This window comes from Thunnus albacares, chromosome 5 (genome assembly GCF_914725855.1).
Source record: "Thunnus albacares chromosome 5, fThuAlb1.1, whole genome shotgun sequence".
Lineage (NCBI taxonomy): Eukaryota > Metazoa > Chordata > Actinopteri > Scombriformes > Scombridae > Thunnus > Thunnus albacares.
The window spans coordinates 26,742,939-26,765,952 of NC_058110.1; the positions used below are offsets into that span (position 1 = coordinate 26,742,939).

General features: G+C 37.6%; 2 protein-coding genes across 2 annotated transcripts; both read right to left on the bottom strand.

Moving 5' to 3' along the window:
• Positions 1–4,467: 4,467 nt before the first annotated feature.
• LOC122982647 (solute carrier family 17 member 9-like) lies at positions 4,468–12,183 on the bottom strand. The gene is made up of 13 exons (XM_044352075.1): positions 12,013–12,183; positions 11,418–11,615; positions 11,193–11,332; positions 9,107–9,206; positions 8,892–9,016; positions 8,478–8,574; positions 8,254–8,350; positions 8,010–8,097; positions 7,870–7,904; positions 7,173–7,288; positions 6,299–6,354; positions 5,764–5,793; positions 4,468–5,558 (listed from the first exon to the last, which is right to left on the bottom strand). Exons 1-13 carry the CDS (start codon positions 12,135–12,137, stop codon positions 5,389–5,391), a joined length of 1,377 nt encoding a protein of 458 aa, XP_044208010.1. The 5' UTR covers positions 12,138–12,183; the 3' UTR covers positions 4,468–5,388.
• A 1,546-nt stretch (positions 12,184–13,729) lies between these two features.
• LOC122982988 (glucose-induced degradation protein 8-B homolog) lies at positions 13,730–17,895 on the bottom strand. The gene is made up of 5 exons (XM_044352645.1): positions 17,708–17,895; positions 17,258–17,385; positions 16,308–16,504; positions 15,731–15,928; positions 13,730–14,560 (listed from the first exon to the last, which is right to left on the bottom strand). The coding sequence occupies exons 2-5, from the start codon at positions 17,376–17,378 to the stop codon at positions 14,387–14,389; spliced, it is 690 nt and encodes a 229-aa protein (XP_044208580.1). The 5' UTR covers positions 17,379–17,385; positions 17,708–17,895; the 3' UTR covers positions 13,730–14,386.
• Between the last annotated feature and the right edge of the window lie 5,119 nt (positions 17,896–23,014).

Here is a 23,014-nt window from a genome sequence, read left to right on the forward strand (position 1 = left end):
AGACTAAAACAGAAGTAAAAAGTGCATTTAGTGGTGGATTAATACACTGAGATGAGCTCCAGTAACACCAGTCATGTTCATTTGAATACATTTGAAACTGGATGTTTCTTTAACATCATTAAATACATAAAAGTGAGTTTTATTGCAACATTTTTTCCATACAGGATACAGTGATTTTCCTCTTTTTTTCAGTAGGTTTGGTCACATTTGCAGTCGTACAACCACTGCTGATCATTTCAACCATTTATCAGCACTTTCAGTATCAGTTTCTTCTTGTCTGCTCGCTTGCAGACCAGTTTCCAGTCACAGCAGCAGGAGGTGCTCAGGTGTTACAGCTGTGTCCTCTGCAATAGGCCTGTTATAGATGAGAGTTTATTGCTTATGGAGACAATAACGACACTAAAAATCACCAATTTATAATGATATTTATGTTTATTTCTCCCCCTAAAGATGAATATATGGACATACTTTATAGAATCATTAATCAGTGGATGACAGGAAAGTATTAATTTACAAATAAGATCATCTATTAATGGTCTGAGTCTGAGCCTCTCTCTGTTTTATGTAATTTAATAATAGAAAAATGAACATATTTGGGTTTTAGACATTTGAAATCATCACCTTGGACTCTGGAAACTGAGATGGACTCTGACATTTTCCTATTTTCTGATGTTTAAATAGACCAAACCAGTAGGAACATAATCTTCAGTAATAACCAGTAATGAGAATTAATTTTGTTGTCAAATCATAAATTCAATTTCTATTCCGTCTTTCCAGGCTCCTCCTGCAGAAGTAGATCCTGATTAATGTGGCAGCCTAATGGAAGACCTGTAGGATGACACGTACAAAATCTGCAGAAAAGAAAAAAAATAAAACAACAACAATACAGTTTGATGTGAGCGGTGAGAAAACAGGGAGTCTTTGTTCTGGTGTAGCCCGGCCAGGTGTTCTCTCTCTCTCTCTTTCTCCTTCTCTCTCTCTCTCTTTCTTTCTCTCTTTCTGCAGATGTTTGAAATCTCTCCATCTTCATGAATGATGCAGGACGTGGAGCGCGTGATTCCTCTCTTGGCATTCACCGCGTGCCTTAATTGTATGGCTGATAAATCAAGGTCCGCCGTGAACACGAGGAGTGGCAATCCTGTCCTTTTTATGTGGAGAAGTTGGAGCTTTTATGAGCATTTGAGCATCACAAGATGAAACACAGCCTACAAACACACACACACACACACACACACACACACACACACACACACACAGAGAGAGAGAGAATGAATAAGGCCTGAACGCCATCGCAATGCAAAGCTATTTATAATCCCCCTTTTTTCCTTTTATACCAATAAAACAAGACTGTAACAGAAATAGCACATTTTAAACACAGCAGACGGTGTCACACAATACGCTTTCTTCTTCTTCTTCTTCTTCTTCTTCTTCTTCTTGTCCTTTTTTGGTACTGAATCTCTCTTCTTGTGCGGGCTTCAAATAAACGCCATAATTAACTGTCCAGTCTCTCCGGTCCGGCTCCGGTGTGCGCAGCTGCATGCCTTCAATCCTCCACACTGCAGCTGATTTTTCAGGCTTAACAGCTGACACTCTTCAGAGGAAACATATGATTCAAAAGAGATGAATCGGTGAAGGTAAAACGGGCCAAACAATACCGTTCACGGTGCTGGTATATGGAGGCAGGAGGGCAGGCCCACTGATGTCCAGGCAGGTTTTTGTACCAGGAGATAGAGACATGATCAAAAGACAAACCTTCTACACAGAGCTACAAGACTATTCCTCGTTTTTTTCTTTTTTTTAAAAGATTTTAAACATTTCTCTACAGCTAAAATCCTGATTTGCGTGCGGCTTTCATGTCCCGGTCCTCATAGGCTAAAGCAATAACGTCATGACGTGCATCCACGCTGAATGCTGCCCCCATTAAACGCGTCCTGCAGACCGGGTTAATATAATGTATCGGATCTGCTGCCGGCTGTATTGCATTTCCATCCCTGTGGACGGAAAAGCGCTGCGGGCCACATGATGCGCTGACCGGGGTGCTGAAACCGGAGCCGCGGTGGATCGATGGAGATCTCCGACATGGCCCCTTTCCGCTAGACAGGAGCCTTCCTCCAGCCTCCCTCTGCCAGTTCAACTTCAGATGATATAAAGTTCCCTTATATGTTATATATTTACTGAAAAATGTGAGGCTTGAATGTGATTAATATATATATAGTTATACGTATACACAGTTCATAAACCAGCAGGTCTGATGATCTGTTAGGATGTAAAAGAAATCAGCTGAAGTGAAGAAGTCATTTTATGATAATGTAAACAAAATAAATTTGTAAATATAATTTTTTATTGATTTCTCTGAGTAAAAAAATTTTAATATGGTTTAAATGTTTTGGCTACTATCTATCTATCTATCTATCTATCTATCTATCTATCTATCTATCTATCTATCTATCTATCCTTACATACTGTTCAATTTTACTGTTCATTTTTACATTTGAGAGCAGTAAAACTAAACTTTATTATGTTTAGTTTTTATGTTAATAGCCTGATATTTTATGACTTTTCCTAAAGTGACCCAGAATACACAAAAATGGAAATATTTTTGACTTTTTTTGTTTTTTAAATCATATTTTTATACATAGAGGATGTTGAACAATTCTGCTATTTTTTCCCAAGTGGCTCATACATATATAACATATCATTACCTTTATACTACCTGCACTGCCACTACTACCTCAAGGGTTTGTTTTTTTTTGCACTATAACATATTACATTGATTTTGCACGTGTGGTTAAACTATACACACACACACACACACACACACACACACACATATTTTCACTGTAAATATAATAGTTTTACCTTTTTGTATTTCTTCCTTTAGTGCTACTTTTACATACTTTGTGCTACTTTATTGCTAATTTCATTGCTTTATTCTACTCTAATTTAAAATGTTTATGTCTATGTGTGTAGTGTGGAAGAGGCTAAAGCTGCATTACATTGTTCAATCTTGTATTAAATAATGACAATACAACAGAACCTTGAATTCTATCATCCTGTCTACATTTTAAAGAAATGTCTGTGCCTACATGTAGTTCATTCTTCACTTCATTTGAATGCAAATTGTAGTTAGCAGTTAGCACAAGCTAGTTGTATTATTATCAGAATATGAGTTGATTGATTGTCCTTTCATTTAGACGTAATATCTTCATTTGTCAGAGATAATGGTGTTTGTGTCTTATAACATTTGTGTCTATAAAAATAACTCAGGTGTTGGGGAAGTTGCTCCGGGAGCATTCTGCCTCCAACCAAGTGTAAATGATGTGTGAAATGAAATTTTCACATTTTTATAATAATCAGATAAAAAAAAAAAAAAAATTCTCCAAAACTAATTAAAAGTTCTCTGACTCTGATGAAGACAAAGTAACGTTGAAACGTTAGTCTGTTGGCACAATTAAAGGCTGTGAATTAATCAGTGTGCTCCCGTACCTTTTGTTCTCTGGAAGTCTGCTGCCCTCAAACTGAGAAACACCTGATTCAGCTGCATTTTGCTGGAAGAAGCTCAGAGAACTTTGTTTCAACTTAATGAAAAGTTCTTCACATGAATCTCCTTGTTCAGGTGCCAACATCTTTGTCAAAACCAACAGATCCTTAAAATGTACATGAAATTATCTTTAAATCTGTTGTGCAGAATTCCTAAAACAGAAACAAGTTGAATTATTTCAAACGAGCCTTTACTGCATGTAAACAACACACAGACATTTCCTCTCTTTTAAAATACAAGTTTTATTTCTTCATCTTGAATGTTTACATCGTTCACCTTCAACGGTTCAAAACCAGCCTGCAGTTTTACTTTATTATTCAGTTCTTTGTACCCTCGCTTGAAAAAAAAAAAGCTAATAAGATTGTGTTAATCAACACAAAAGCTTTAAACAGTTAGTGCAGCTAGAAAAATAAATTATTCTGTAATTAAAAACATCCGCAGTCTGACGCTGTTTCATCTGTCTTATAAATGTGATAATAACACTGAATAGTTCCGCCTGAAGTCGACAAACCTTCCAAAAAACAGTTTTTAGCATTATCTTCTACATGACAGACAATTAAATGTCAATTATATTCTATTAATTATATTACATATGTTCATATTTGTTACTCTTTTTCATATTTTTGGATTTATTTTACAGTAAACAAACCTTCTGGTGTTCCAGTATCAGATGGAGGAAAATGTTTACATTTTAAATAACTAATAATGAAAAAGTACTTTGTAATATTTGAATCAATTTTAATATTTTGTTAACATGCTCAGGCGACTGGACCACAGTTTGGTAGATCAATGCAATCAAATGCAGTCAAATTGATCAATTAAATCATTTCACCTAATCAGAGTCCTTTTGTCCAGGTTTCCCATGTAAAAGAGATAATGTATCTCAAAAGACTTCCTGGTTCAATAAAAATAAAAAAAATACACATGTACAAAACAGTTCACAAACGCAACAGCCAAACTTTGAGAAACAATGTTAGATAAATATTTATAATAAATATATAAACCAGTCATAAGTGCTTGTAAGCAAAGTTCATGTCGAGTCTCATTAATGACACCTCACTAGTTCTAGTAGCTTTGAACATTGCGGCCAGCGGCGCAGCGCACACACAGGACAAGCAGATAAGATTCACCAGTACACAAGTTCCAACTTCAATAAATAAAGTTACAGTACAGGTGCATCATCACATTACAACAGACCTCCAAACCCAACATTTCATGTCATGACCGGTTAAAAAAATATGATTTCTTGGTGTCAACAAATCCCAAGAAAAGACTAATGGTGTAGCCAAAAAAGTTTATGTGTAGCCAAAGCTCTCCGACAAATAAACGCACTTTATGTCATGTATAATTTGTCCTGATAGAGTTTGTCTGTAATTCACCTGTTAACATATGCTGTGTTATTACATGTTACAGTGATCAGCAGCTTGCATCATGCATGTAGTCATTATTAATGTAAACATTTATGTGTGGATATCAAACTTCCTAAATTAAATATTTATACAGTAATAAACATTTATACGCTGCAATTCATATTTAGCAGACGTTGTTTATCCAGAGAGATTTCCAGTAAGAACAACAGAACAAAAACTTGCCTGAAATATTCCAGTTCCTTCATTTTCGAGAGAGGAAGTCTGTTTCCACGTACTTTTACAAAACTATGATTCTCTTGTCAAAAATGACAAAAAAAAACATGACTTGATACCATCCAAAACTGCAGTTATTCCTGATAAACACTGTGTTTACTGTGTGTACTGTACAATAAATGACATGAAATGAGGGAGATTCAAATGTAACGCACATTTTCACAAATCAGACACTGACTGGTATTTTCAGCAGAAAGTTCTGGGTCAAACCACCACGACCTGGCTGTAATCTTCCAGGTCGACACGACGGGCATCTCCAAAGATGAGGAAGACTCCGAGGCCTGTGGCGTTTACTAAAATGATGAGGGAGAACACTGTGGCCCACGACATGGTGACATCAATCAGGTAGCCCGACACCGAGACCATCACCAGTCCTGTCCAACACACACACAAGGAAAGAGGACAGTTTGAGATCAGTGGTGCTTTAATAAAGAATTTACACTTTTAAATTGAGTTTCAGACACAGTTTCTGTTTTTTTTTTCCAGATACACTGGAATCTTTTTTTGTTATCCACTGAGTGAACACATATCTTTTACTGTATATGCTGCAAAAAAGGAATAAACATTTTGGATACTTACCCGTGAAAGCACCCAACATATTCATAAAACCTGTTGGAGAAAAGAAATATTGATTAAATGTCTATAAACATAACAACAAAATGTTAAAATAAGACTCAGAGTCGAAATGTTAGCAGCTCTGTGAGGATGTACGTCAGCGCAGTGATGCTTTGAGCTAAATGCTAAAATGCTAACATGCTAATGTTGAGCAGGTATCATGTTTACTTTGTTTAACATCTTTGGTGTTTTAGCACGCTAACATTTGATAATTATCACTAAAAAACTACAGCTGAGGCTGATGGCTGTTAGTTTTGCAGGTATGTTGTCATAGAGCAAAGTATTGATGATGGCCGAAGAGGAAAATGTAAAGATCACCAAAGTGCTTATTATTCATCCTGAGAGAGACATGAATGTCTAAAACAAATTTCTTGGAAATCCATCAAGTACTTGGATGAACTGGATACACTGGACCACAGTGGTGGACCGACTGACTGACAGAGACGCAAAAGATTAGAGAAGTTTGATGGAACTGAAATATAAACTACAAGAAGCTCACCATAAAGGGCACCAGCACATGATGGTGTGAGATCCTGCACATTCACAGACACACCACTGAAACATATAGAAACTCATTACATAAACAGCAAACAGCTAAAAGTAAAGCACATTTACAGATGATAACTCTAATTTACTCATTTACAACATCATCAAAAATATGACTAACTATGAATTTAAAGAATAAAGTTGGTGATATTCTGCATTTTTCTTATTATCAACAAATCCCATGAAAAGCAACAATGACTTGATTCCACTGACAAGTCTTTTACTTCTGTTTGAGTAACATTTGCTAAAATCTATGGTGCCAGCTGTTTTAGGAAATTGCTGATCCTTTTCAGAAAAATGAAAGTGTATATTTGTGACCCGTTTTTAAAGATCTCCAGTAGGAACCGATGCCACAGACATGTTAAACCTTTCCGTGGGGTTGCCCAAGGATCTATACTCTGTCCTTTTCTTCATTTCTATACTCCTGTTAGGTCACATTATCCAAACATACAACCTCTCTTTTCACTTTTATTCTGATGATCTATGTCCCACTGGTTTCTGCCACCATGTGTATATGGTTATGATTTTCTTCTTCTCTGTTTGTCTCCTAACGTTTTGTTCGTATTTCCTGTCTGTGCTCTAAAGAACTCTGGATCAACTGTATGTAAAATGTTATTTAAATAAAGTTTCAGATGAGTTAGTGGTGGGGAAGTCAGGAAGTACTGGGAAACAAACTACACATCGTTGGTTTTGGTCTTTTCATGGACTCTGTTGGCAATAACTGAAATAGAGAATAACTACAGTGTATCCTACCATATAAAATTCCCTGTACATATATTCCCATATATATGACACACAAACAGAAACTTTTTATTTATCTAACATACCTGCTGGTGAAGGTGGATACACTCAAAGCAGCAGAGACGAAAATGACAGCGGAGGGAAATTTGACAGCTCCAGACAGGAGCATGATAAAGATACTCGATACACCCATAGCGAAGAACTGAGGAGGGGGAGATGTGCAGATTTAAAGTACAGTCTATAATCTAAATAAATATGTAAAATATATCTAAAAAAAAGTGAAGCCACATAACCAAAATTCAAAACAAAGGATTAGATTTTACTATCACTTACAACTCGATTGAGATTAGTATTTGTTTAGATAATAAGAGATAAAATCATTAAGTCAAGCTTTTTACTTATACAGTATATACTAGTACAGACTTGTACCCTGTATGGTCATAAAAATTACTGATTGGGCTTTTAAAGAACATCAGCAAAGGTTTTTTTTTATAGATTTTAGAGAGTCATACAAAATGTAACAGTACGTCTGCCCTGCGGAGACTTTAAGGCTTGTAATCACATGTTTGAAAGAGACTAACAAAAATTCCAACATGAACACCTGAGCAGATAGTCAGAACAAACTTTTCACTACACACACACACACACACACACACACACACACACACACACACACACACACACACACACACACAAACACACACACACACTATTATTTAATTGCTTCAAACGTCAACTTTTGTTAACTGGATGACTGTAAAAACACAACAGTCTCATACTGACCTGCATTATCTTTCTCACAGATGCTACACCATATCCTACAGACAAAAAACACAAACTGTAAACAGCTGCCTTCATATTATTTTTTAAAAATTGAAATGTGACCTAAAAAGACTTTAAGAATAATGACACTTATTTAATACCTTTTTTGATGAGGAAATCTGAAACATATCCTCCACCCAGCGCTGATGGAATTGCAACTAGCCAAGGAATGACATTATACACCCATCCCTGCAAGAATAGACAAGTCGGTGTGAAAATAACCAGTTTGTATATGGAATTTAAACTATGTAGTGAACTTGAGGCTATCTAAAGGCATACTAGGGTACAGTGGAGCATGTTTATTGGCTAAATAACAACACAAAACATTGTGGAGAAAACAAATACCATAGCATGAGGAAATGACTCTTTGAAGTATGTTGGCAACCATGACAGTAAAGTGTAGGAAGTGCCGCACATGCACATGTGAGCAAAGATCATGGCCCTTAAAGAGAAGATGACAAAGACAGAGAGAGAGAGAGAGAGATGGTGTTCATTAAGGTATTTAATACACTTAAACCATCATGTACTGGTAAATAGTGAAGGATTAAAAAAAAACATATAAGCCGTACCAGACAGACTGCTTCTTAAAAAGACTCAGCCAGCGTGTTCTTGACATCTTCCATTGTGAGTTGTCACTTGTTTCCATCTGCTTGGGGGTAAGGTCACCTGAATCACATTGTATGCCAAATTTCATGGCAATCCATTAAATAGTTGTTGGAATATTTCACTCAAAAACCACAAATGCCAACCTCATGGTGGCACTAGAGGAAAAGTCAGTAGGATTTATCATCTGGGCAACATCAATATCTGTACCATATTTCATAGTAATTCATTGATATTCCCAGGATTGATATCTATAGAGCCGCTAGCGTGGCTGAAAATATAAGCAGAGCTATTCTCTCCTCAGGTAATTTAAGGTAGAAATGTGACAACCTATCATCATGCGCAGTACGGGGGTTCATTCAGGGATTCAGTTACTGTACCTTTCAGAAAACGCTGCCAAACAACGAGCGCCCAGAGTCCGGACAGGAAACCGATGCTGTAGAACATACTTTCCCAGCCGTACCTGTCCAGCATCAAGGAGCCCAGCCCACCTGCTAATAATGTTCTGGAAGAGCAATAAAAAGAAAAAGTGTCACCAGAGGTAGATGGTGAGTTTATATGTAGATTAGTGTGTGTGAGCGTGTGTACAACATACCCAAGATAGCTACCACTGTGTATGGTGCTCATGAGAAACCCTCTCTCTCCTTCCACCACACGCTGTGAGCACAGGCTGGCCAACGATGGAAAGAACACACCTAAAAGACAATATCGGAAACTCTGAGACAGAATTCATATAACTCCTATGAGCCTGGACGTTTCAATCAACCCTTTATCAACAAAATCTAAACACCGTTAACGACTAGTGTGAAGGGGCTCCTGGCGGAAAGAGGAAGAAAAAGGATCACAGAAGTTCAGATTGCACTATTATGTTTAAGGGCGATCATGCAAGATGCTTCCTGAAAGAGACAATGAATACCCGTTCAACCACCCCATTCAGTGTGGTATGTGCATACTGGGTATTGTACATGTACTGTGTGTGTGTGTGTGCGCACGCGCGTGTGTGCCTTTGCCTCACTTCCTGGAGGCTAATGTTTATTCCCTTGAAACACCTCCTAGTTAATTTCTCCTTTAGGAAAAAATAATTTAATGTACATGAAAGCTAATTATCTTTGCAACAAGGGGGAGAATAAGAATACTGTTTAAAGGTCAACCACTAAGAACAGCTATAGAGTTGTAACATTTACACGATGTGAACACAACAATTACTGTCTTTTGCTGCAAGCACTTTCAAAAGATAGACCGGCTTTATGGGAGACTGCATAGATAGCGCCTTTACTCAAAGTGTTTTCATTCACATATAAACAAACTCACACACAAGGTTGTGTGTAGCAGAGCCGCCCTGCAAGACACATCTAAACATCAGGAGCAACTTTGGGTTAAGTGTCTTGCTAAAGTATATTTTGAGATAAAGACAGGAGGAGCAGGTACTGAACCGACAACCGTGGAATTAGTGGACAACCTGCTTTACCTGCTCACCCATCACTACACTGGTTAATGTGGGCCCTGACCTTTAACTGTGGCTTGACTGATCCAGGCTAACATGTTGTTGTCCTGTTGATTCACATCTAGTTATTTTGGTTGAGTTAGAGGATGAATTTGTTAATCTTGAATAACAGTGTCTTCCTGAAATAGGCAACATGAGTAGAGTTAAAGGACACGTTCACAAATGTTTAAGTCTGTCTTAAACAGACAGGTGCCCATATAAACAATGAAAGAGGTTTTCCTCGTTGTAATCATTCCTTTTGTTCATAATGGCTGTTAAAAGATCCCCTTCAAATGAACTTTCAATGTAAGTGATGGGGGTTAAAATCCACAGTGTGTCCACACAGTCATTTTGTGCAGAAATGCATTTAAAAGTTCATCTGAAGCTTATATGAGGTTTCAGCGGTCTGAGTTAGTCATATCAAGTGGATATCTGCCACATTTACAGCCTTTTTAGCATAAAATTCCCCCCTTTTCCCTCTTTGTGTTTCCTTGTTGAGCTGCAGTGGAAATACAATAACAAAAAGGAGGACTAAAAACACTGTAACATTGAAAGATATCTACTTGATTTGACTCATTTGGACGTCTGAAACTTCATATTAGCTTCAGATAAACTTTTAAATACATTTTTGCACAGAAGGAGGCTTGTGTATTTTGTCCCCCATCAATTGTAAGTGCATTATGAAAGGATCTTCTAATGGTCAGTATGAATGGGAGGAATGATTACAGCAAGAAAAACATGTTTCAATGTTCATTTGGGCTCCTGATTGTTGTTTTAAGACTGACTTGAAAAATTGTCAATGCCTGCTTGCTGGTTGTACTGTAGTATTGCTTACAGGGCTACATTTTATACATTTTTATGAATAAATGATAAATCTTGATCATAATATCAAACTTAAATGTCATGTTTTCTGGTTCAGTTGGTCGGACAACTCAACCAAACATTTTTCATCGTCCCTCTAATAAAGGAATCAAATGTATCTGAAGTGAGTTTATGTTTGGGGATCACCACAAGAAGATGAGCTAACTGTAAATAAGACCGAACATTTTACAGCTTGTTGCTCTGACAGCAGCTCCAGATCAGTTTAAAGCCAGTTTTGAATAACCAAAAATTCCAGTCTTCCAGTCAAATTAGGTTAATTTATTTACATTTATTCAAGTGCTTATTTCAATACTGTATCTGACGCAGCAGCACTCACCTTGCAATAGTCCCATGAGGAATCTGGCCATAGTCATGAGAGCGAAGGTGTGACAGCCTAGCCGGGTCAGAAGAGGAGTCCCAGCTGTGATCAGAGACCACAAGGCTGCAGAGACGCACAGGACCCTCTCTCCTCCCACTCTAACAGAACAACAAACATTTAAATCCTGAAACTATAGACCATAACAATATAAACAAGCCAAGCAGAGCCCTGTGAGTCGCTTACTTGTCGCTGGCATGTCCTCCAAGGATCTGTGTGAGACAGTAACCCCAGAAGAATCCACCTAGGACCAGACCAGAATCGATCTTGCTCCAGTGAAAAGTGGCTGCCATTGAGACCGCGCAGATCGGCATGGCCATCCTGGCACAGAAGAGGAGGCAGGTGCCCATAAACAGCATCACGATCCATTTTTGAGCCAGAGGTCTGTCAGTATGAAGGGCAAGAGTTTTGTCTGATAAAAACTGTAACCAAAGGAACTGTAAACTGTAACTTAAGACCAGGATAAACACACACACACACCTACAGCAGCCTGTGCAACACCGGTAATGTCAAAAATACTAAAAAAAATTAATCTAGTAATGTAATAACATGAACTACAGTTGATAATCAAGGTAGATCATGCTTTATTAGCTCCATCAGCAAAATCATGTATCATGTAATGTAGACTGTGACCATATGAAAGTAGCATGTGTCACATTTTAATAGATTTAAATGACATTTAGCTCAGATCCAAGACTAGAACCTGGATGGAGCTTATTAGGAAGTATATTAACAAAACTGTCGTATTATATTCTTAGATCTAAAACTTCTGTAGTCTCACCTGGGCCACAAGTTCTGGTCCTCTTGCATCTTTTCTGTAGAACCATTGCCGGTGTAAACCTTGAGATCCAATAGAGAATCATCAAAAACATCCCTACCGTCTCCGGATATGTGCTTGTCAGCCATTCAGAGAATACTGGAGTCTCCTCTGTTATCTGTGAAACTCGCCCACACTGAGAGGTGTGCTACAGCTATACCTCATATCCTCAGGCGGACGAGCCAGACAGGTAAAACTTGTTGCTACAAAACTCAAAAGAGCACCTGGTTGTGATTTGTAAGACTGACGGCAGAGGCGTTAGCATTGGTTTCACTGGAAATAAAATTTGCATATTTCCCTTTTAAGGACAAAGGCGTAGTTGTTGTTGTTTCAAGCTTTCGGTTTTACTTTAAAACCATCGTCAGGTTTTTGAAATAAGACAAAAAGTCCTTTTATTGAGTAACTCCACTCTTATAAATATCAGTGGCTCTTTGGTTAAGTTTGCACACATGCACATTCACAACTCAGAGAAAGAAAAAAAAAACTGCTTTTATGGTTCACAAAAGTTTTGTTTATTTTAATAATTGCAAATCTGATCTTAAAAATGTTGAATAATAAAAGGGATGTGAGTTCTCTGGGTCTCAGTATTTGTCAAAGCCAATATCGATATAATACAACATTAAAGGACCAGTGCGTAAAATTTAGGGGGCAGAAATGGAATATAATATTCATGAGTATGTTTTAATTAGTGTATAGTCACCTAAAAATAAGAATCATTCGTTACCTTAGAATGAATCCTTTTATATCTACATAGGGAGCGGGTCCTCTTCCATGGAGCCCGCCATGTTTCTACAGTAGCCCAGAATGGACAAACCAAACACTGGCTCTAGATAGGGCCTTTCGCGTTTTTCACAAGTTTCGTGGTCACTGTAGGTTCTCCTACATGCATGAAAGGGGGGGGGGGTGAGGTGTATTCAGTTGGTTGCAATCTGCAACCTCACCACTAGATGCCACTAAATCCTACACACTAGTCCTTTAAAAGAAATTAAGGATGGACAACTAGCAGCAAGTTTGTCTTTTTTTTTTTATAAAAGTAAACAAAATAAACAAAATAAACAAGCACAAGTGCCTTTTCCCATTGAAAAAAAAAAGATACACTTACATGCAGTTAAAGTGAAAATACTAACGGCTTTAAAAGTGGCAAAATGGACAGAAAGTTCTTTTCAAAATGCCAGTTAGTTCAGATTCAAAATTTCAATGCTTGTGATCATTGTTATTGATTACCAGAACAAAGCCGATGAACAGAAGAATCTGTTCTAGTCTGAATGGATTTTAAATGCGAGTTTTCAAACTAGAGAGAAGCAATAACTGACAGCCCCGTCATTCATTTGCTTTTCTTGGTTGTAGCAGCCGTTCCTCTCGAGCAGCGTATAAATCCTGCTTCTATCACTTAGACTGGCTGGAGCTTATTCTAAAATGGACCCCTTGTAACATAAAACCAAATTTAATCATTTGGAGCACGTTGGGGGGCAATGCATACCCTAGGCTGGGAAGAAGCCAAACGGGGCGCAACTCGGCAAGAAAACCATCTCTGATTTCAACCAGTCAGTCAGGACCTATTTCACCCTCCCCGACACACACGTGTGAAATGAGACCAGCAGAATATAAAGACATATTGTAAAGTTACAATCAGATCTTCATGTGTGGAAAGCAAGTGGTCGATTCTTTTTCAAATCACTTCAACATCATATTAAATAAAATTCTGAAATATTAACATGAATTAAAACTGTATTACATGAATAAAGTCCATCTTTCCATTTAATTGAAAAATAGTCACATTTTGGGTAAGAAATTTAGATTTCAAACTTCAACAAAGATACATCTACAGTCCTGCAGCGTCCTCGATCTCATTCGAAACATTTCTTCCCTAAAAAGGCTAATTGTGTGTCTGCAAACTTTATACCATCGTACTTTCTTCCATCCTCTGCAGCCTATATTTAGGCTCCACACACGCCACAGTATTAACATTATTCATTTATACCACCCACTCTCTTTCTGGCAAAATAATGTTACGGTGGGGAGAAATTGTCACAATAAATAATACTACTTACTGGCTTAGGCTTTAGAAAGACAAAATATAAAACAGCAATTTGAATTTTGTTGTCTCCGAGATCTTTCTAAAAATCCAGGATCTGTATTTAAACTAAATAATTTCTGTCACTTTGCAAATACAGCAATTTACAGTCTGCATAATGAGTGAAGTCTTGACTCTCCTGAATGAAACATGAAAAAACAATGTAGCATTTGTTTATACATATATGTTACCTGGTTGTCACACAGTCACTGACTGATCATAAATTAAGGGGACGTGGAAGGTGGTTGTTCTTGTCTGTTATGTTCACTTGGGGTCCTCGATGGTGCCCGTGCTAAGGTCAGTCATTTTGGGATATTTCACCTTCTTCTGGTCCAGCTCGTTCTGTGCCCACAGCAGTAACTTCAGGAGTTTAGCCAGCTTGGGCGTCGACTCCCTGTTTTCATAGTCCAGCACAGCTTGGTTCACCTCGCTCCACACCTGCGCACCAAAATATGTGTTGAGATGTCAAGATGAAATAAACACATTTCTGGCACAATAATGTATCCATTGCATTCATTGTGATCTTAATGTTTACATGCCGTCTACACAACAAGTAAGAATTCAGTAGCCTGGTTTCAGACCTCTAAAGGTGTTTTCACACCTAATCTGTTTGGTTCAGCTCAAACAAACTCTGGTGCATTTGTCTGTTTAGTTTAGTTCATTTGGGCTGATGTGAGAGCTGTTAATCAAACTCTGGTGAGGACCAAAACAACTGTACCAAAACCACCTGAGAGGAGGGGTCTCGGTATGCATCCAAGCAGACTCTGATGTCGGTTTGTAGTGTGAAAGCAAAACAGACTAACCACAAGATTTTGTGATTTTAGCATGAATGTAAAATAAAAACTACTATTAAATCTATCTGCTGATCGTGAGCTGTTAAGAAAGCAATTGTTCCATCTGTATAAGCAACTGCCTATATTTATGCTAGATCTTTTGTTAACCATGGTAACATATACTTTATGCACATTATCACGAGTGCAGGAATTTTCCTTAATACATCAGAAAGTGAAAAGCCATTAAAACACAGGTGTTTTGAGCCTGTCATAAAATGTGTATATTAGAAATTACATATAAAAAGTGAGTGAAACAAGTGAAACGTAGTAACCACACAGTAACTGTCCTCCAGTAATACTGTAGTACAATATGCCTCTTTTTTGTCCCATTTCTACCTCTCCACTATAACCCTCATAAACAGTTTTTTGAGCTCTTACTGACACCAGAGAAAATAAATAAACACATAAGGTGAAGTAGAGTCTGTCTCACGAATTTAATTTCCCTCCACATGAGTCCATGTAGTGGTGGTGATAAAGGATGAAAGTCACCATGCTTACAGTTTGTGGTTTGTTTATAAAAAGTTAGCGTGAGCACAAAAAGGACTAAAAGGAACTAAACCTCAGATAGAAATAGGACAAAATAAAGAGGTATTTTCTACTGTAATATTACGGGATAAAAAGGTAACAATGCATAATTTTCTTCCTTGATCCAAACCAAATGAACTGAACTACACATGTGAAAGCTACCCACATCTCAGATTTCTTTTAGTGATTCAAATAGTGAGATAAAACAAAATGACATTTCAGTTTGACTATCAGATAAAAACCAGCCTACCTTTTGCCTCTGCATCATATTGAGCAGATCTCCAAAGGGCGACTCCTCTGGGTTGTCAAAGGCCAACAGGGCTAGTGTTCTCTCCATCTCTGTCAGACACTCGCGGCTCTCCTCCCCCTGCTCGGCCAGTTGTGTCTGGGCGAACTCCAACGCTGACTCAGTCTCCCTTAGCCTGATTAACTCAATCAAATGTTGCTGCTGCAAGAGGGGAAATTAAGCACAAGCAGTGAATGTTGAAGTCAGGCAATATCAAGCTTTATCTAGTATCACAATATTTTCCTGTTTAACCAAGCAAGATGACAAAGAACATAATCTCATCATGTACAGTGACAGACTGGCTTATTTCCTACAAGGGATGATGGAGGAAGTTAAATGTCTATTCACACTTCATCATTGCTCCCAATACTGTCGCTGTATTTTACTCTCGCTGCTGTTAAGTTCACCCCTATAAATCTCAGGCTAACATCTTCTGTCTACCACAAGACCTGCAGAATTTGCCACAAACTAGTTTCCAGTTCACAGATACACATACTATCATCAGAGCTAGCGATGAACACAAGGCTTTGTGCGAATGTACCTGCAGATGAAAATACAAGTATCGATTGGTGTCAAGCAGCTCTGGGTGTAGGCTGTTGATGAGTGCAATAGCTTCCTGTATCTGTCCCTTCAAGATCATCTCTCTAATCTTTATCCTTTCATCCAGAGAGTCCAGGTCCACGCTCGGCTCGATCCCAGACTCCATCCGGAACTTCTCCGCAGCCTCTTTGAACCCCTCTTGAAACGTGAAACGGATACAGAGAGAGACAAAGACAAAAGCGATAGTTATGAATGTTATCTCCTCACTTGAGTTTTGTTTTCAGGAATCACTTGCAGTATAATATAAATACAGTCAAACAAAAACTATTAAATATCCATAAGGAACAATGGAAGGAGGAAATTTGTAAGAAGCCAAAGCTTAAGCATAGATAAAATTAATTTTACAGAGAAGGCAAAGCTCCCTGTGTGCTCAGTTAAGAACTGGTACTTTACCGCTGGCAACTGAGGTAGGCAGATATTCCTGAAGAACTACGTTTATGTGTTTTTTGTGATCTTCGTATTGTCAAGGATGAATTTCAGTTTGTATTCCATCACTCTTTGTACAGTGACTTGAGGAATTATGTTTGTTAATATTTTTGTTTAAAAAGATCCAATTGAAGAATCCTGATTTGTTTTGATTGTGTGAAGCGGATATGTTGAGCTGGCTTTTTAATGTGGAGATTTTTGTTTTGGCTTGATTTATAGGAGAAGCCTGACAGCTAAGACAGAGAACACTGTATCTATCATAACAGGATATTTCTGTCATGTAAACTGAATGTTTAGAAATGCACTCTTTAAATTTGTGGAACTGTACATTATGATTTGTCATGTAGCCATCCTGGTTATTGTTTCGTGTACTGTTAGCCCATATGGGCTGGGCACCAGAAAGGTGCAGGTCACTTAAATAAACAATCAATCAATCCTGTATCAATCAGTCATCTCAAGTCTCACCTGTCACCAGGTAATTCATAATGAGCCGATTCATGTCCGCCCTCTGAATATGTACATTGTTTAATTTGTCCATCCACTCTTCTTTTGTGATGTCTTCAGGCTTTTCAGCATAACTCATCATTGGGATCCTGTTAAGTGGAAAAAAAACATTGGTTACACAGGGATTCGTGAGCAAGACTGACACAGCTTGGTCACACTTTGTACCTACATGAACAGTAACGTTATAACCGTTTAAAGACAAGATATTAAGGATTGAACGTAAAAAGAGAAACATGACAAAAATGAGAAGTTAATAACAAAACAACAAAAATGATATAGCTGCACTGAAATAGCGTTTGAACGCCACTAAAACATAATTTGGACATTCTCAGAGGCTTCCAAAACAAACCCATTTCCTCCTGGGCAACAGCGCTGGCTAGTTAGCCGATTGTACGCGTTTACTCAACTTACCGTGCAAACACAAGGCCCGACGTTTGTCCTTTCTTGCAGACGTGACAAGACAAATCAAACCAACTATGCGCGTTGTCCTTTTCAGTGCTAAAAGAAGAATAAAACTGTAAACTGCGGCTACACAGTCAAGCTTTTTCGCGGCTAGCTTAACTAACCAAGCTAATGTGATAACCTCGCGATAGGAACGTCAGTGCTGCGAGCTCTCCGATTGGTCAGAGCGGTGACGTCACGGTTGCCGAGGAACAATCCAATATGCTGCGAGACTATAGGCCTACTGTTTGTTTGATTTTTAATATATATCTAAAGCCATATCTATACATCTGTATATTTTTCAACACGTCAAAGAAACCTGAATAAAGGGGCGGTAAATAGAGATACTTCTAGACAGGGCAGGAAGGTTCACTGAATAGATTGATGGAGATGATGTGGATAATGTGCTATGTATGGCCTTCACAGTCAGCAGATTTTAGAGGACGGGGGTCACAATTTTTCAAGTCTGTCTTAAAACAATAGTCAGATACCCAAATGAACATTGTTTTTCTTGCTGTAATCATTCCTCTTGTTCATACCGACCATTAGAAGATCCCTTCATAATGCACTTAAAATGTAAGTGATGGGGGACATCACTCCTCCTCCTCCTGTGCAAAAATGGATTTCAAAGTTTATCTGAAGCTAATATGAAGCTTCAGAAGTCCAAATGAATCAAATCAAGTAGATATCTTTCAACATTACAGTCTTTTTAGCGCCAAAGTTCCTCTTTTTGTTACTATACTTCCACCGCAGCTCAACTCAGCTCAGGGAAACACAAAGACGGAATTTGATGCTAAAAAGACTAAAAATATGGCAGATATCCACTCGATACGACTAACTCAGACTGTTAACGCCTCATATAAGCTTTAGATCAACTTTTAAATGCATTTTGCAAAAAATTACTTTGTAGACACACTGTGCATTTTGGCCCACATCACTTACATTGAAAGCACATTTGAAGGGGATCTTTTAATAGTATGAACAGGAGGAATGATTACAGCGAGGAAAACCTCTTTCACTGTTCATATGGACAACTGACTGTTGGTTTTTAGACAGACTTGAAAAATTCTAAACGTGGATTAACCAACTGGGCAAAGCAGGTAACAAAACTCTACAGGTTTACTGCATGTCAAATGATTAATTTGTAATTTGCTTAATTGCAAATTGGTTGGGGATTTTGCTGAAGTACAATATCAGCTAAAGTGGTTCCTGTGTTATTGTTGGTCAGAATCTAGTTTTGATACTTTAATTGTTTTTAGATTATTTTGATGCCTGTCCAAAATAAAGTTGTGTTCAATCAATCACAACAAACTAATGGACTAATGGTTATTCCCAGCCCCACCGCCAGACAAGAAGGTGGGGCCTTATGTTCACTTTTTAAAATTCAAAGCCAATGTTATATAAATTCTCACTTTCTAGAATATCTGCACATGACAACTACAGTTCAGTTAAGGTTAGAGACAGACTGTGGTTACAGTTAATGAAAAGGCAGCCTCAGGTCTGTGATGGGAAGCAAATCTGTCCTGTCCACCACACCCTTATGTTCTGCCTCGCTTCATACATGGCACACTACTTCCTGCACTGGCACTCAATGTTGGCATTGTTCTCCACCACCAGCATCAAAAAACCCAAATGAGGGATCGTCTTTTATAAGAACATGTTTTGCTCATCCCTCCGTTAGAGCTCCAGAGACTTAGAATCTATGCAAAAAGACTATTGAAGCTGTTCTTGTTTTTCATTGTGGCACAACGCCTTCCTAAGACACTTTATTTTGTTTTTTTTCCCCCATGCAGACCTGCACTTTGCTTTATAATTATAAAATAAAACTCTTTTGCTTAAGGATTTAAAGATTTTTAGCACATACACACCACAAGATGTACAGCGTAAAGCAACAAACATCACAAGACAAAAGTCAACAAGAACAAAATGTGAAATATGAAATTGGATTTTTTGCCATAAACAACCTATTTATATGCAAAAAGTGCAAAAGGTGTTAAAATAAATAATATTTAGAAAGAATATGTGAGCTGCTGACTGTGTATTTGCAGGACTAGGGGAGTTAGGGTTGTGTGTGTGTTTTCCCTATATATCTCAGTGGTGTACAATCATTTATAGGAGTGGGGTGCTGCATCTAAGCACCCTATGATTTACTATGTAGACTAGATATTAGGCCTTTTTCCTAGCAGGCATTTTGACATTGGCTGCAGTAACCTTACGGATCTCACATTAATACTTTCCATCTCTCTCTGTATGTGTCTTGAACTGGGGCCTCTGTTTGGTTCTGGGATCAAATCCTGGTTAAAATTAGAAAAAAATGTTGCAAAAGACCAGTCAGTGTGTCTCAGGGGCCCCTTGATGGTTCAAGGCCTAGAGGCATTTGTCCTACTTTCCCAGCGGATTATCCAGGCATGACACTGGAGTTGGTAGATTGTCCCGTCCACAAAGAGCAAGTCACATTTTTGACAACAGCTGAAAGATTTAGACACACAGACAAATGGTTATGGTTAGAGTCAGGACTGAATCATCCACCCAGTATTATATAAGGAAATTAAATCACGGGCCATTACTTTTTGTAACAATTGCTTCAAACTCAATTTGAGATTAGTTTGTAGGGAAGTTCAGTACTCAGGCAAAATCCATGAAGGTTTCCTGTCAGTGTCAATAACTGTAGCTTGAATCTCTTACACCTCTTAAATACATCATCTGTATAATAAACATCTAACTAGTGAAGTAATGTTAGTTTTATTGTCTAAATCTTATGTAATAGTCCTGTTTTCTGTATTTACAGTAACACTATGGAGGGTTTTGAACTCAGTCCAATAAGCCTTTTTTTCACATTTTAACTCATATAGTAAGAAAACTACAGGTTTTACTAATAACAAATGTACCAGTACAGTACCAGGGCTCTGAAACCAAAACATCATTTACACCTTTTCTTTCTGTGACACATCAAAATGTGTGCTGTGGGGAAAGGCCTTTACAGTATATAATGAATGTGTAGTAACACATACAGTACTGCATGTTGATGTTAGTGCTTACATATCACATATACTGGATACTGTCATTGCACTGTAAATACATAAAGGATATGATTTAGGTGCAACTTAGAATTTGCAATCACACTGGTTATAGTGTATTTTCTGACAGGGGAGGAGGAGGACTGGGGATAAAAACTGGCCTGGTACAGTCTCTGGGGCCTCTAACACCCACCTAGAGATACACCACTACCCATACGGACCATGTCACACTGTCCAAGAATTAAGTAGTATACAGAGATTTGATTTCTTAGATAAAGTATCATAATTTGTGGAACTATATATGAAATAAAAACTCCTTTACAATGTTATATTCTGCGCAATTATTGTAATACATTTATGTAATTTTGTACAGTATTGTTATAATTGGTATATACACTGTGTTAAATCAGATTCTATGGTGATTTTATCACTGTAGTTTGTTATGAAGTGGATGAAATATAAGAGAAAAAGCCGTTCTCATATCCGACAGGCCTCACTACCACTTACACACAGCACAATAAAAAACATTCTCAAAGACTACCATATAACTGTCAACACACAAACAACTAAAGAATTAGTGTCAACAAAAACATTTATTGTCATCCCATTTGCATTGTATTACAGGTATTTTAAAGTCTCTATGGGATATTGACTGCAGGTAGATCAGAATTCAAGCTGGGCCTTACAGCAGCAATGTAATTACTTTTAATGGCTTTTCTTCCTATTGAATCCCTCTGTAAGGTCTGAGCTAATCACAAAATACTGAGTACTTTGGTTAATTAGCATATTAGGTTTAGCAGGAATCATCTTATTTTTCCATCCATTATCCATTTATCCCTGTTGTCTTCTGCCAACCAGCTGCATATCCCTGACTGGTGTGTTCAGTGGGCTGTGGACTAGATTTATATCACGCCTTCCTATTTACTGTTACACACACACATTTGTTCTCTGCATTCAGAGTCAGATAATGTGGACCTAAACAGATTGGACATCTAGCATATAGAAAAGTTCAATAAATACGCTTATTGGCTTTCTGGCAGAGAGATAGAGAGCAGATTGATACCACTTGCATGTCTGTACTGTTAAATAAAGCTGCAGCCAGCAGCTGGTTAGCTTAGCTTAGCATAAAGACTGGAAACAGGGGGAAGCAGCTAGCCTGTCTCTCTCAAGTGGTAACAAAATATATATACCAGCACATCTAAAGCTCAGCTGTTAACACATGTCCTTGTTTGTTTAATCTGTACAAAAACAAAGAGTAAAAACAGACTATTTCAGCGGGGGTTGTGCTATTTCTTGGCTGCAACCAGTAACTTCCTGGAGTCTCCATTGGTTGCCCGGCAACAGTCAGAAACATACCTGCCTGTCAAACTGCTTCTTATTGATTTTACACTTCAATTTGTACAGATTAAAAATGGATATAGCCTACAGTGTTTATTAGTGAGCATTAGACGTGCTTGTAGGCAGATTTTGTTATCATCGGACAGAGCCAGGCTAGCTGTTTCCCCCTGTTTCCATTCTTTATGCTAAGCTAAGCTAACTGGCTGCTGGATGAAGCCTTATAACAGACTGGTACTGATATTCTCATTTAAATCTCCAACAGAAGGCAAATAAATGTATTTCACAAAATGTACAACTTTTGTTTTATTTAATTGACATTAAGTGAGACCTACAGTAAGTTATGCTAGATAGTTTTTGTTTTGTTTTTTTAGTTTTTATTTTTATTTCTGTGTCATACCAAACATTTGGCTCATCTCACATGGGGTTACAAGACATCAATATTTTACAAAACATGTATCTTCCAGTAATACATAGTATACAAGGTATACACACAAGTATGTAGAAAAAGAAAAGAAACGCAAACAAAAAAAAATGAAACAATACAAAACAAAAATTGTAAATGACCTGTTCACAGAAAAGAAATTTAACATATCTACAGATGATCTTGATAAAGGACTTTTTTTCCTCTTCTCTCAGGCTTTCTCCAAGTAACTGGCCTATTATATATGTTTCATTTGTGAACAGCCAACTCAGTCTTATTGATTTTCTCATTTAACTCTCCCACATAGGGCAAATAAACATATTTCATAAAATGTCAAAGTTTTCTTTATTTAATCGACATTGAATGAGACCTATGTCATGCTAGATTTTATTTTTATTTCTATGTCATACTAAATACCATCTCCTGGTAGTATACAAGGCATATACAGAAGCATGTAGGAAAAGAACAAAAAAAAAAGTTCACAGAAAAGAAACAGCCTCC